We start from the raw sequence: 15,838 nt of genomic DNA, 5'->3' as shown, positions 1-15,838 counted from the left end.
ACAAGTGACCGTATTCCCATGAGGGACAGACTCAAGAGAGGTAAACAAGTCACCATGTGCTCGATAATTATCTATCTTGGGTTCACATGCAATATAAGAAAAGAAGGACATTGCAGCAGAAAGAGCATTTGGAGAAACAAGTTTTTTGACGATTCCTGGTACAGCATGTTCAAAACAGTCCTTAGTTTTTGTATAAGACAATGGATGCCCACTTTTCAAACCTGAAATAGGAGCCCTAGGCAATTGGCCCATTTGCTCATTGACATGTGCAGTTGACTCTCTTGTTTGGGCGGTGTCCCAAGCAGCACTGGATGCACTTTCTGCCAAACTTTGGGATGTGGTTCCTCTCAGACTCCTGCTACAGAATCAGTCACAAAGTTTAATAGGCGAGAAGATTATAATATTATTTAGTTCATGAAACCTCCAAACAGATGAGCACAACTGGCTTAGTAAAAAAATGTCCAATAAAGTCGACACCTCATGAAGATACATGGACAACTTGCCTATCAGAACAGAATGTCTTGAAAGATTATATGCTTTTATTTCTCATAGAACATGCACACCAAAAAGTTAGTCAAGTATCTAGAATGTAGATAGACTGATAGAGATAAAAGGTCAAAACCTTCACACCTGAAAAAGAAAGAAACAGACTCCCATAGTCAACAGAAACATTTTCCGGGTTTTAAGTGTTTCAGGGTTTTAAGTGTTTCGAGACCACACATTTCTTTTCTGCTAGAAAACACAGAGGTTTCGTAATTTCTTGTCATAAAACACAAGAAACTAACTTAGAACTTTTAGTTTATACAATTATTATAGTTTTCCATATGTCACACTTGGACGGGTACGGAAATACGGGATAAATGCATATCAGCAGAACCCCCTCGGATTCCATGCGGCACACTAAAAAAAGTATACATGACACTTAAAACAATATACTGAGCACAAAACCATAGAATGCGGTCTTTGGTATGGATTATGGGGATAGTTTGAACTCGATTCTAAAATTTCTAAGGTGTTTCACTATCATGACTAAATCTCATGATAAATGGTATTTTTTTGGTCGCTTGAAAAGTTCCAAAAATCGGCGCTTTCAGTATGTTCTTGGTACGTAAGATACGTTATACTTAAAGGTTTGAGTTATTAGGTACGTAAAATTTGTATGTTTTCAAAAATAAAGCCTAACATACTTTAATTCATAAATATCACTCCACAAACGTTAAAACTACAAACCAAGATTGTCATAAACTAAAAATATTAAAATTTGAAGCTTTCATACGATTGCTCGATATGGTGGACCACTTGAGACATACAACACTAAACAATTAGGATTGAACGAAAGATACAAAACTTTAAATTACCTCTCAAATGTCTTATTATACACACAAAAACAGCGAAGTCTAAAAGCTTAGATTACACAGTGAATGACATACAAGACTCGATACAATCGTTTTAAAACTACAAAAACAATGAGCATAAGATTCAATCATTAACATGAAAAGTATGTCATATGACATGAGCATAAATCATACTTTCAAAATACTGAAATACATAAAAACATGATACATCCAATGATCCAAAATCCATGAAAAAAAGTCGTGACTCAAAAAGCTAATGAAGCATGAGACATTCATATCTCCTCATTAGACTATGAAGAAGACGCATTTGAGGAAAGCATGTCTCCATCTATTATGAGACATTCATATCTCCTCATTAGACAATGAAGAAGACGCATTTGAGGAGCCATCTCTCCATCTGTCAAGAATTGCCCTCCTCATCAAACTCTGGCTCTGCAATGGTGGGCCCTCCTGATAGATTCGCATCATCCTCATCATGGTCATCCTACTATGAAGTGTAAATGAGATGCACTACCTCATTCGCACAAGTCCTACTAATACACACACGCAAATTCCCTTGCCGGATTCTCTCGCATGGTGCTTTCTCTAGCTCTACTAAACAACAGGCTGCACCAAAGGCACGTCCGCGTCAGACACACGCAGTAGTATGGTTCCCCAATGGGAAGGGTCCAGAGAAAACTATGGGCCTACGTGGTGTTAGCTTGCTAGTGGGATCCCACAAGTGGCGAAAGCTTGAAGATTTGAGCACATCACAAATCTGATAAGTGTTCTAACTGTTACGATTGTGAAATGAGAGAAAAAAATAAAATTGTAGACTATAGTAAACATTTGTCATGCTAGTACATACACATTGTACGGAATTGCACTCAAGAGGGCTTTTTGTGATGTCTTCAGTCCTAGGACTATCAAGGAAAAGCTTAATGATATTGAGCAAGACAAGTTCCCGCTCGGTGGGACCTCAACTAAAGTCTCACTCCACCTACTTAAGCTGGTGGCATAGCTAACCCGATTGGAACTATTCGTCTAGTAAACTTGCTAGCTAGTCCCAGTCAGCTATTTCAACAGGCTGACTAGTCTAGTAGAAAAAGTGGTCGACTAGTCTAGTGGTCCACTCGTCTAGTGGTCTAGATGCTCTAGGAATTGAGGATGGTTCACCAAATAGTTTTCTTTTTCCGGTGGACAGTATTGCGAATGATATGGAGATTTCTTGCACTTGTTGTCCACTAGTATGTACCTTGACCTTGCCTTTCCACTACAAAAGACAAGATTACTTTTGAACTCCAAGCCATTTACTCTACTTGGTGGACAATTGTAAAATCAGGTCCATCGGGGTCTAATACATGGTCACTACCTCGGTTACATTGAGTGGCCTTGTATCATCATTTCTTTGGACTTGCAATCAAAGGTGCATCAAAAAAGGGTGAATCGGGTGATGATCTCGTCTGCAACCGTGAGCAAAAGTCCTCTCGGGAACGAGCAACCCAAGTGATCTCAAATCTATCGCGACAGATCTCCTTGGAAATGACCTCCTATCACATACCGCCCACTGAACGAACACAAGTAGCACTCCTCAAGTGCCCACCTGCAAGAAGACTGTCAACACGGAGGGAAAGGGCGACGCTAGAGTAAGGGAGAGCGATCATTGGGAAAGATTGAGAGAGAAAACACTCGTCGAGAAAAACACTAGAGATAGGAGAAAACATAAGACTCAATATAGCGCTAGAGAGAGAAAATGATAGAGAGACACTAATATATCCAAACTCTACCTATATAGATAAAAGGTAAAAGTGCCCTACCTACAGGCCCAAAACCCCACGACTGAGAAAAACAAGATCTACTGTCTAAATGTGTTAAGTCCCTAATGTGACATACTGCCCAAATTTTTAACCAGGAAAAAATGCAAAACACAAAGACTTTGATTGCGTTCACGCCAAGAAAATTTAGCCGGCCTTAGATGGAATTAATCGCTACTCGTTAAAGATCAAGAAGTGGATCCACTTGCAATAAGTAAGCACAATGCTTGCTTGCTTCAAGTAAGGGCCTTGTTTCGTAGGGTCTCTCTCTCTCTCTCTCTCTCTCTCTCTCTCTCTCTCTCTCTCTCTCTCTCTGTGTGTGTGTGTGTGTGTGTGTGTGTGTGTGTGTGTGGAAACCATGATGGTGTAGCTGATGCTTGTGCTGCCCTCTCTCTTCCATCCCTCTCTCTCGCCGATGCTCGCGTTGCCCTGATGCCCGAGCTCGCTCTGCCTTGATGTCCCTGCTCGAGCTACCCTGCGTACTCCTCCTGAGGTTGAGGCCTACGCCAACAGTCCTATGCTCAGCAGTCCCACGCGTAGTCCTACGCGTAGCAAGTCCAATTGTTCTACACGTAGCAAGTCCAACAGCCGGCACCCCCCTTCTTCTACGCGTAGGAAGTCAATATCTCCTATGTTCAAGTTTATTTCATTTTAAGCCTTAAGATAAATTTTAAGCTTAAAGAGATTTTAAGCCTTAAGACCATTCTCTTTGCGTTCAAGTTTAAAGAGATTTTAAGCCTTAAGGTAAACTCGTTAAGTTTGCCATATTCTCAGTCCCTCACCCTAGTACCCTAGTACCCTACCCACATTTGTGGCTCAGGTTCGATGGATCCGCCCACCGAAGGGGAAGAGCCGGGTGTAGATAGCTACACCACCCCAAAAAAAACAACAGCTACATTTAAACGGAGAAACAGAGATACTGTAATATCACCAGGATCCTTACGAGTGGGGAAAACTTCCAGGATACATGATGGAGAAGGTCCAGGCGATGCTCAAATCAGAGCTAAACTATATGAGGAATGACATCAGGAAGGAAATGCACGCGAACACTGAGAGCTACAGGAACTCCATGTATGGAGACATGATGAGAGAACTAAGGAGAGAGATCCGGGGGATACAGAATGAGGAAATTCAGATCGTGAAAACGGAATTACGAAACCTAATCAAGGCCGAAGTAAATGTAACAGAATGCGTTATGCAAAAGAAACTCGATGAGGCAGTAGCAAGTTTTGAAGCATGGAGAACAAATATGGAAAAGCACATGGGGAAAAAAGATGCAATAATCGAGGAGAACTTGCGGCTTGCAAATCTGCAACTAAGGAGAAGGGAGACGACCAACCTTCGGTGCTGAAGGAGATCGAGGACATGAAGGATCGGATGAAAGCTCTACGGGAAGGAGATGAACAGAAATCGAAAACGGCATCTTCATGGGCGGAACGTCTTTGTAAGACACAAGAAAAGGTTGATGAAGCAGAGAAATGGATTGAGGATGCGAAGAAAGGGAAGGCCCAGATGCTTGAGACCACACCTACCTCCACCATTATTAATATGACCATTGAGGAAGAGCAGAAAAGGAAGAATCGGGCTCTGCATGTGCGTGTCACAAGAGTCAAAGACAAAGAGAATGTAGATGAAGAAGTGAGGGAACTGCTACAACGCATGGGCATCACAGAGCCTACTCACACAAGAGCATGGAGAGTGGGCAAGAAAGAAATCGACGAGAAGGGAAACGTAAAGGATAGGGCACTTATTCTCCGCTTCCCGAATACACATGCAAGAGTTGATGCCAGAGATCAGGGCAGCAAGAGAAAAGGGGAAAATCGCCTTTTATAGAGGAGGGAAAGTAGTGGTTCTGGAAAAGCGCTCATCATGACGGTGTGAGACCTATGGGGCGACGCTCCGGATAGCGGCGTGGAATTGTAATGGATCATATAGGCTAGATGTAGGTGCCTTTGAAGACAGCTTTAGGGACAGAGACATAGTTTCCTACTCAGAGACACACTAGATACCGGGACAGCTTATGCCACATGTGAAGGGGCATTTATGGGAAATAGCTGGTCGACCACACAAAAGATCTCTACGAGGTAGCCGGGGTTCAAGAGGAGTAGCAGTCTTATTTATAGGAGCTGAAACCACTACTACAGATTATCAAGAAAGATGAACAAGCAAGGTATATGTGGGTGAGAATGAGAGCCGAGACAGGTAGATTTCTATATATCGCTATATGCTACTTCCCTCCAAGTACATCAATCTACTCCTCACCTAAAGGACAGTCCCCTTTCTCCATATTGAATAATGACATATGGGAGTTCTCTAGAGATGGAGACATCGTTCTCTTAGGAGACTTTAATGCCAGAACGGCCAACTCTCAAGCAGTATTCTATGATACTTTTGAGAAAATGCTCAGAGAAGTGGATTTATCACAGGAGGGGCTTACACGAAACTCACAGGATAAAGAACACACTGAATATGGGAGACATCTCATGGAAATGGCAACTACACATGGTTTGGCCATACTTAATGGTCTAGAGAATTTCCCTTTATCTAGGGGATTCACATGCTTCCCGCACAGGCATGGGGCCAGTACAGTGGAATATGTCATGACTTCACCAAGCTTTATTTCTAGTATCAAGGACTTTAAGGTGGGACCCAGACCGGTTGGGATTGCAGTGGATCATACTCTCTTGACCTTATCAATCTCCTTCCAATACAATGCCTCTCAAGTACAAAGGAAGAAGACACACGCAAGATATACTTTCACGCCAGAAACTGATTCAGTCTATGTGGAAAAGATCTATAATAGGATGTGGGCAGCCGAGCCAGTATATACTGTAGAGGAGATTACTTCTCAGCTAACAGAGATACTACATGGAGCAGCACAAGAGGCATACCCACATACTCAGCCTGATCATAAGAGAGGATCTGGGAACCTGCCTCAAAACAGTTGGTATGACAAGGAATGCAGAGAGACGAGAACCTAGGTCCAGAAAGAGCTTACACTTGGGATCATCACATATAAGCAGTCTCGGATTGCTCTTCGGCGTATAGTACGTCGCAAGAAAAGGGCATTTTTAGCCAAACTGGAGAAGGATTTATATCGGCTCTTCTTGAGTCAGGACTCACATGAGGCCTGGCGTTCACGAGCACTCATCGCCTCCGACAATTACTTCTCCGGAGATTTGGGGTCAATATGTAACATCATTATATACGATATCTGGACAGCCTCCATTACCAGATCCGCTAGAGCCATGCCTTGCTACCAATACTTTCTTTACTACAGAAATGGTGGAAAAATCCATTGATAAGATGAAGACAACAAGAGCATATGATCATGAGGGTTTAGTAGCAGAACATCTGATCCATGCAAGGGATCTACTTTAAGAAGTCCTTGCTCGTCTGTTTAATCGGGTCATGTCTGAAGGATTACCTGAATCTTGGAAATTATCTACTATCGTACCTATTTTCAAGTCAGGGGATCCTATGATACCCGGGAACTACCGTACCATTATAGTGGGTCACACATTGACCAGACTGTACGCATCCATTCTCGAACAAAAATTGAGTAGATGGGTAGAGAATGAGGGCATAAGGGTAACACGGCAAGCTGGATTCAGGAGAGGTTATTCCACTTTAGATCATATTCTTACACTCAGAGCCATTATTGAGGAAGGAAGAGCAAGCGGGAGAAGGATGTATTGTTGCTTTGTGGATTTTCAGAAAGCTTTTGATACAGTACCAAGGGCCAGATTGATGCGCAGAATGCAAGAGTTAGGGGTCCCCAAAGAGATTATCTAGGGGATCATGGCCTTATACGGGTCAGTAACTGGTTATGTACGTACTCCAGAAGGGGATTCCGACATTGTTCATTCCACCGTTGGAGTAAAGCAAGGATGCCCACTGTCCCCTACTTTATTTGGTATATATATAGATGAGGTATCAGATTACATTGATAGAGAGGGTGACAAAGGTGCTCAACTTGCAGGGTCATGGATCCCTCTGTTGTTGTATGGAGATGATATTGTATTGATAGCAGAATCACCAAATGGAATGCAGAGGCAGTTAGATGCATTACATAAATTCGCAGAGGACAGCGGACTGTCGGTAAATTTGGGTAAAACCAAAGTTATGGTGTTTAACACCACACCGCAGTGGGTTAGGAGATCGGCACCTACATTTGCATATGGCCAGGATACAGTAGAGTACACAGTTGCATACACATACCTTGGTGTGGTATTTACAGGACCGAAGTTTACTCTTAAGAAAGCAGCGGATGCTAGATTGTCCAGAGCCTCTGCGGCCTTGGGAGGGTTGGAGAGGATGTGTTCACAAGTGCAGTTTCAAGAACCACGAACAAAACTTTGCCTCTTTGATACTGTGGTGGCTTCGGCTATGCTTTATGGGGTCCAGATTTGTGGATCAAGATAATTGCAAGTCAATGGAGAGACCTTTGGTATCTATGATTTCCCGAATGATTAGAGCCAAGGCCTCCGTACCACACGCGATTACCCGAGCGGAACTAGCTGCCCCTCCGATAGAAATTGAAGCTCTTACCAGATCAGTGTCCTTTATACATGGTTTATGGGATACAAATAATTGCCGATATACTAGATTGGCCCTCGAATCCTCTCGACAATTAGCAATGAAAGGAGATGCATCATGTTGGTATGCGCAACTGTCCTTGTGGTTTCAGAGACACGGGTTCAGTATGGAAAGATTACCCCCCTTCCAATACTCTCTTGAGGCTCCATCACTGGCAATCACACGAACAGAGATTAATAAAATCATCCGCCAGGATCTTATACAGTTGGACACTAAGAGGACATGGGTAGACCCTACACAAGAATTGGGCACGAAGATGGCCCGACTACAAAGAAAACTTCCTGCAGCTATCTGAAGATGGTTTTGTGATTCGCCCGAGCTACATGGATACCCACCTGTCTCATGGTTTGAGATGTGCTATTGGTCAGATTCGTACATCCTCACACCAGGTGGAAATTGAATTTGGCAGATAAGGGGAATCCCACCTGAGAGCAGAATTTGCAAGTTATGCGGAATGGAGCCGGAGACAGAATTACACTACATATGCCATTGCACCGTATACTATGAGATATGTGGGCGTTTCCATTGCCTATTTAAAGAAGGATTTGGACCTCTAGATAGAGTCATGCAATACCAAGATCAAAGGTGCTTAGGCCTGTACCTACTGGAACTACATCAGCACAGGGATAATCTAATGAGCAGACAAAGAGCACTACAGCCTCAGAGGCAGATCACAGATTTCTTCGGATCGAGAGAAGCAGGAATGGAAGGAGAAGCAAGAGGCCAGCAGCGAGCACAAAGGTTTACCCACATTCATACTAAAGGCACCCTCATTGACAGGGCGACTGAGCTTAGGAAATCGAGACGACCACGACCGAGATGCATAAGCACACTTCACCGGAGGAGACTACAACAAAGGATTAGAAGCATTCTAGCCAGACACCCAGAATGCTCCTAAGAAGTTTATCTAAAAGTTTGTATTTGGTTTTTCGCATTTATTTTCACACTTTTCAGACATTGTAACAGATTCACCCCTTTTGTATCAGTTTGGTCTCCTAGGTCACTCTGGCCTTTTGAAGACGTTAATATAATATTTCATTTCATTTCATTTCTCTCTCTCTCTCTCTCAAAAGACAAAGACCCAAAAAGGAGAATGTCTTTCCTGCTCACACCAATGGCTTAGCAAGCAAAATTTGTGCTCACAAACAAGCGTATTTTCACATTGGAGACAAAAATGAAAGCTTGGAGGAAGGAGATGGATGAAGAATGGAGAAAAACAAGAATATTTTTTCTCCGCAAGCAAGACGATAGGGAGAGAAGATGGAAAGAGGAGAAAGAAAGTATCCAAGAGAGAATCTTTCTTATGGAAGGCACTATTGCTATACCCTTATAACAAAAGAAGAGAGGGAGATACTCACCAACAAGGAAGCCATCAAATAAGAGATCACCAAGAAGATTGCAGGAAGCATTGAGAAGAAGCTCGATGCGAAGAAGAACAGATGGGTCGAAGCTGTCAAGAAGAACCTCAAGTAAGAGGCAAGAGAGGAGGTTGAGAACTGGATTGAAGTGGCGAACTCCAACTATCATCAACATGACATTGGCGAAAGAACAACGCAGAAGGACACCATCCATGCATATACGCCTAGTTTGTATTAAAGACCGTGATAATGTGGGTGAGGAAGTTAAGGAGCTGACAACACTCACATACCAAAGCTTGGAGGGTGGGGAAAAAGAAGGCAAATATACGCACATCCTCGGTCAAAGAAAGGGCACTAATTCTGCACTTTTGCTCATTGGAAGTAAAGATGGGAGTCCTTGAAAAGGAGCCAACTTTAAAGAAGACAAGTGTCTTCTTAGGAGGCCAACTTTAAAGAAGACTCTCCCTCAATGGAAGCAAAGGAGTTCTTGAAAAGGAGGCCAACTTCAAAGAAGACAAGTGTCTTCTTAGGAGATGATCTTACCTTGACACAACTAGCACACATGGACTTCATACCAGAGATCAAGGCGACAAGGGAGAAGGGGAAGGTGGCTTTCTACAAAGACTGCCGCGTTGTGATTATAGAGACACATATCACATGACAGTGCGAGGCCTATGGGACCAAACTCAACATTGCTACTCGGAATTGTAATGGGTGTCTGCGACTGAATGTAGGAGCCTTTGAGGACAATTGTAACAAACTTGGACACACCAAGTCAAGATTCTACCGCGACACAACAAAGATTCACTTCAAAATTCTTCACAGATCAAACAAGAGTCGACACGGCCTGGCGTAGTTCCGTGCCAAGAGATACTAGCCCCAAATTTCTTTTATATTAATCTTTGAGCAAAGTACTACAACCGACCCGCGGGTGCTCACTCTCAGACTCTGCGTCCAGATGCTTTGCAGAGTGAGCCCCCCCTTCGGTCCTTATAAACATTACAAGGGTTGCTAAAAGCAGAGCCCCAAAAGCATTAAAATCAAAAGCAAACTGTCCCAAAAGCTGTCAGCACTAAAAGCGAAATTCCGTACAACTACCGTCAACGTAAAAGCAAGAAATCCGTTGTCGGGGGATAATTATGCCGAAGGTGAGCCGGGAAGGCGCCGGGTCCGGGCTGTGAGAGGTGCGGAGAAAAGAGTTGCAATAGACACAATTAGCTCAAAATAGACAATTTAGCTTAAGCCTAATAAACAACAGTATCCCTGTTTAATCAAATCTTAATGGAAATGTTTATGCTTTTCACAAAGTGTTAATCAAGACGATCAGTAGGAACTGCCTTGGACTGACTTCTGCCTTCAACTCCAATGGCCTTGGTTGGTCCGATTCGATTTAAGGGTGCCGGCTTAATTCCGGATTGAACGTGCTTAGGATTGCCGCCTAATGAGTAGGAGATTAGGCTTAGAGAACTTGATCATCAAAGCTTAGGCTTAGCTTAATTAAGGGCGAGATTAGGCTTAAAGATTGTGATCACCAAAACTTAGGCTTGGCTTAATGAGATTGGAGCATAGGCTTAGAGAACATGATCATCAAGGATTAGGCTTATCTTAAGGAGGTTAAGTTTCAGGCTTCGAATGGCTAATGAGGCTTAGAATAGGTTTAGGATGGATTATGGAGGTTTAGGTTGAGGCTTCGAATGGCTAATGAGGCTTAGAAGCTTTGGCTTATTCTCCCGGAGAGAGAAAATTTCATGAGAAGAGGAGAAGATTCTTAAATAAACACTAGCCTCCTCAAGAGAGCCACATCTTCCCCTTTTATACTTGCATGAGCCAAGTTCTTGCTAAAAAGGGGCCTAGGCACCCATTTGCGATGTCGCTAATGGGTACCCCCCCCCCCCCCGGGTGACGTGGCAGGCGTTTCTGGACCAGCACGAAATCCGCCGCGAATAGCTCCAAAAAGGTTCGCGCCATCATAGCGGACTCCATAGCCAGGGCAAATCCCGTTTCATAGCGGACTCCATCCGAGCCTCCGCGAGCGCGCTGCGAGCCTCTTCCTCCTTGCGCCTCTTCTTACTCGCTGCCGCCACGCCCTGGCTCCCCCATTTTCCCATTAGCTTCACACCCTAATTAAATTTAGGGTGGCCTTTTTTTAAATCATGTGGGCGGCCATGTAGTAATAAAGGCTCTATTTTCTTTTGTAAGGGCACCACACTTGGCATACATGCCGGCCAAGCTTGGCAAGCTTGCTAAGCTTTTCCTTTGGCGGTCTTCAGATACTGTAAGGGATGACATACCGGCCCCATAGCCCTTGGGTGGCCAAGTACTTCAAGAGCACCCCATTTGGGCATTCATTATGCATAAATACCGGGCAAGCATTGTCAAGCACATCTTTCTCCAGTCGCCATCGATTAACCATATCATCATGAATTTTGATGTCATAAAAAATCTTTCTGCAAGAAGCAAGTGTAAGTGATTGCTTTTGGAGAGTTGTCCCGTCAAGGCTAGGCATATTATAAAAAATGCTTCCGCATCGGCCCACATTTGGCATACACATCAGGCACCGCATTGCATTAAACCAGATGAATGTGACTGATCACGCCGACCAGGGCGGTTCGAATTCGGCCGTCGACGATACTTAAACTGGCTATATCTTGCCAACCGAAACCCCGATTGACGAACTGAAAAGATCGACATGCTCCTGAAAGTGAGCACTTCGGACTCATGCATTTCTTTCATCTTTGACCTTTTATCAGCAGGTGCTCAATCCGGTACGGATCTGCTACTAACTGAAATTAAAACTGTCATAACTTCTTGTTCGTGGCTCCGATTGACGAGTCGTAAAGACAGGCACGTAGATCCCTTCAAGTAATTCAACTTTGATTAATAAAATCCCTGCTATGATCACTTCAACCATACTCATTGTTTAGCATGACCAAGACATCTTTTGGCCCTTAGAGCCCCATCTAGCACACTTTTAGCTTACAAATTGGCTTGTTAGCAAGCCCTTGTAACTGTTTAATAATCATGTAGGATTCAAATACACCTGATTGGCATTCCTTTGCTCATTTTCTTGTCATGGGAGCGGAGCGGCACGACACCGTACGCATGGCCACGTTAGCACTGTCAGCGCGATCTACGGAAATTTGTACAGCCACATCAGTAGTCAACGCCTATCACGGGATTCCATACAGTTGCCATGTCAGCCAATCAACCCGAATCACGGGCTTTCGTACAACAGCCAGTCAACGTGTGTGTGTGTGTGTCCAGGCACTGCCACGTCATCAGTTTGTGACGACAGTTTCATTGGGAGGGACATCGTATTTTATTCGCAGACACATCAAGCACCTAGAAAAAGTCTACCACATGTTAGTGGATAGATGGGAGTGGGCCAATAAACAAGAGACAAGATCAAAGCTCAAAGGACGAGGGTCTGACGGAGTGGATGTACTTTACAAGGAAGAATCACAATCGATGATACACAATGCTCGCAGAGATGATCATGCCAAGAATATGTGTGAGACTACAGCCAGAGACTAGCAGATACCTATATGTTGCTATATGCTATTTTGCACCAAGTACATCAACTTATGCGAAGCCCAAAGGGCAATCACCATTTTCTATTTTCGATGAGCAGATAAGGAATTTTCCCAGAGATGGTGATATCATGATTTTTGGGAGATTTCAACGCACAATGTCGATCAATCTTCTTTGACACCTCTGCATAGATGTTGAAAGAGCTTGATACCATCGACATGGGTTAGGCCAAAGTCTCTTGGGTAAGGCTTGGAGATTGTTTCATGAGCACTCCCCAGCACCAGCTATTACATCTATAGACATATGGGGTGAGTATGCTACTTCTCTCTACATGGCCCTGGACTAGCAGTCATTGTCAGATCCACTAGAGACATGCCAACACACTTGCGCTTTCTTTACTATGGAGATGGTAAAGAAGGCTATTGATAGGATGAAGACTGGGAGAGCATATGATCATGATGGCTTGGTAGCTAAGCATTTTATATATGCAAAGGATCTTTTGGCTAGTCTTCTTGCGTTCAAGCTATGTGTTAAGGGTTTCCCTAATACTTGGAACATGTCCAAGATTGTATCTATTTTCAAACCTGGGGGACCCTAGTTTGCTTGGGAATTACATTACCGCACTATCATGATTGGACACACTAGCCAGATTATATGCATCCATCATTGAGCATGAACTGAGCAGATGGGCAAAGAGAGGTGGGGATTTCTCTACCCTAGATCACATTCTCACACTACGAGCTATCCTTGAGCAGGACAGATATCACGCGGGGAGGATTTATTGTGGCTTTGTGGATTTCTAGAAAAAGCTTTTGATACAATTCCGAAGGGCAAATTGATGTGCAAATTGCAGAAGCTAGGAGTGCCAGTAGAGCTCATATGGGGATCATGGTGTTGTACACGACAGTTACAAGATGAGTGCGTACGCTCGAGGGGATGTCAAAGATTACTCACTCCACCATTGGAATGAAACAGGGTTGCTAACTATCCCCCAATCTTTTTGGCATATATGTGAATGAGGCTTCAAACTACATAGAGAGAGATGGTGACACAGGAGCACAGTTGGCAGGGACATGGACACCCCTATTGTTGTATGCAAATGATCTTGTGCTTATTTCACATTCACCTGACGGGATGCACCGCCATCTTGATGCTTTTGTCTGTACGCTTTGTATTTTTCATTGAGAAAGAGACTGAGAGAGAATTTTGTTGTGTTGCCTCTGTGTGTGTGTGTGTGTGCGCGCGCGCTTTTATCATTGTTTCATCTTTTGTTTTGCTCAGAGTACCTCTGCAGGTTTGTTGGGCCATACGGAGGATGTACACAGATTATGCATGTTCTGTATTTGTTTGGTTTGGTAGCTGGACTGCAGGTCAACTTTCGTAAATCCAAGTTACTGCCTTTGAATGAATTTGATTGGCACAAACTTCTTTGGCCAAGGAGATTGTTCCTCTTTTATGTCATAGTGCATCATTTGGGATATCCAATCGGCTGGAATGTGTCTACGACACAGAAACTAGATTGGGTACTCCAAAGATTGCAATTAAAGCTAAGCTATTGGAAATTGTCAACCTGGCCATTGTATGTGCGACTCAGAATCCTCTAATGCATTATGATGGCTTATGTTCAATTCTATTTGCCGCTTCTATCCTGGTCTCAGTGGTGCCTAGGGTCTCTTATGTCTTGCATATTGAGGCATTTCCAGCACACATCCTCCCACAAGAAAGGGTTGCAGTTTTTATCCATGGATAGATTATGCACACCTGAGAGATTGGGAGGGATTAATATTTTGGATCTACGTTGCCATGTTCTAACTAGGAAAGCCATGCTCTTACCTATGTTGGTGGAACAGCAACAGCCCTCGACATTCATGGTTTCACATTTGTGTAGTGGTATTGTCACGCCTTCTTTTGATCACTTGTGCCCCTCGTATTGGGATGTCATCTTTGGGCAGCTTGATGGCCATGTCCCTTCGTTTCGTCTCCAGTTGTTGATTGGAAAGTTGTCACCTCACATTTGTCTTAGCATGGTCGCCAGTCGCCGCAAGATAATCCCCTCCCATTGGAGAGCATTCACTAGAGTAAAGTGATCTCTCAATTTGGTTCAAAGCTCTCCTCGACAAGCATACTTTCTTTCACAAAAAGGGTATCCCATGTTGATCAAGTGGTGGATGACACAAGACAGGCTTTCTCCTTTTCTACTGCCACCCTTCGCTATGAGCTGGGACCTCATTATCGACATTTGTGGCAACAAATTCAGCAGTTGCTTGCTGGTGTTTCCCCAGTGCCTCCATTGCTTGCCGACTCCTGGCTTTATGATTGGAATCTTGCCCATGCTAGGTTGGACATATATCGGCAGGGTCAATTTATGCTTTGCTGCAGTCTGATGCATGGATTGTGTCCACCAACAAAAATCAGTTGTAGTCACTCTCCAAGTCTTTGTTGTGGTGGCAAGAACGATGTTCCACACTCGGAAGAATTATCTACCTCTCAAAGAGCGCATTTTCTTATGACAATGTATGGTGGGTGCTTTACAGGTTGGTACTTTGTTGCATATGCGGCGCATCGCCTCCTCTCGTTGTCCGATGTCATGGGGCTGACGAGACTGTGACGCATTTGCTTTGGGATTGCCGCTGCTCCCGGTCTTTCATCAAGCAAGTGTCCTCTGCTTTGCACCTTTGTTTCCCCTCCATAATATTCTACAGGCGGTTCTGGATTTTTGGAGTCCTCCAGCCGCCACAGTCTCCATTTGAGGTCTTTTTTAGTTGGGTCAGATTCTGGGTTATGTGGACCATATGGCACCAATGTAACTCTCAAATGTTTCATGCCATGGAAATTGATCGTTTTCCCTTACTTCAAATTTTTGCTTGGACAAGCACTTCACTTTGCTCATGATGTGGGAGACATCTCTCTTGAAGCTTATAGGATTTACCTTGATTGTCTCTAGTTTTCGAAGCCTTATGATGCTTCGTCTTTTGTCCCTCTTATTTATTGTGGGTTTTCCTCCGTTTGAGGTTTCCCACTTGTAAATTCAATCAAGATTTACCACAAAAAAAAGTGTGTCCGTGGCTGCCTCCTCCCAAGGATGGAGCCACATCAGCAAGTCGTCACACTAGGACTCAATTGCAAAAACTCAAGAAGCAAATGCATTAATGCAAAGGGATTGCCTCCGTAGATGCAAAAACGCACAGGATCTGGGATCGAT

At 43.7% G+C, this 15,838-nt stretch overlaps 1 protein-coding gene across 3 annotated transcripts in view; it reads right to left on the bottom strand.

Annotated features, from left to right (window-relative positions):
• The window catches only part of RMI1 (recQ-mediated instability protein (DUF1767)), a 78,642-nt gene that overhangs the window by 8,980 nt on the left and 53,824 nt on the right, over window positions 1-15,838 (bottom strand). For 2 of the 3 annotated variants that reach the window (XR_015186646.1, XR_015186645.1), the window contains exon 4: window positions 222-358. Coding sequence is in view for 1 of the 3 variants with exons in the window: in XM_086501951.1 (XP_086358077.1) it covers window positions 222-355 (134 nt within the window). In the remaining 2 variants the exon portion in view is untranslated. The remainder of the gene's footprint in view (window positions 1-221; window positions 359-15,838) is intronic. The other variant, XM_086501951.1, reaches the window with a different exon arrangement.

Source organism: Adiantum capillus-veneris, chromosome 26, assembly GCF_014529385.1.
Source record: "Adiantum capillus-veneris isolate H3 chromosome 26, ASM1452938v2, whole genome shotgun sequence".
Classification (NCBI taxonomy): domain Eukaryota; kingdom Viridiplantae; phylum Streptophyta; class Polypodiopsida; order Polypodiales; family Pteridaceae; genus Adiantum; species Adiantum capillus-veneris.
The sequence above is the reverse complement of the archived record's forward strand: the minus strand, read 5'-3'. Positions and strand labels throughout refer to the sequence as shown.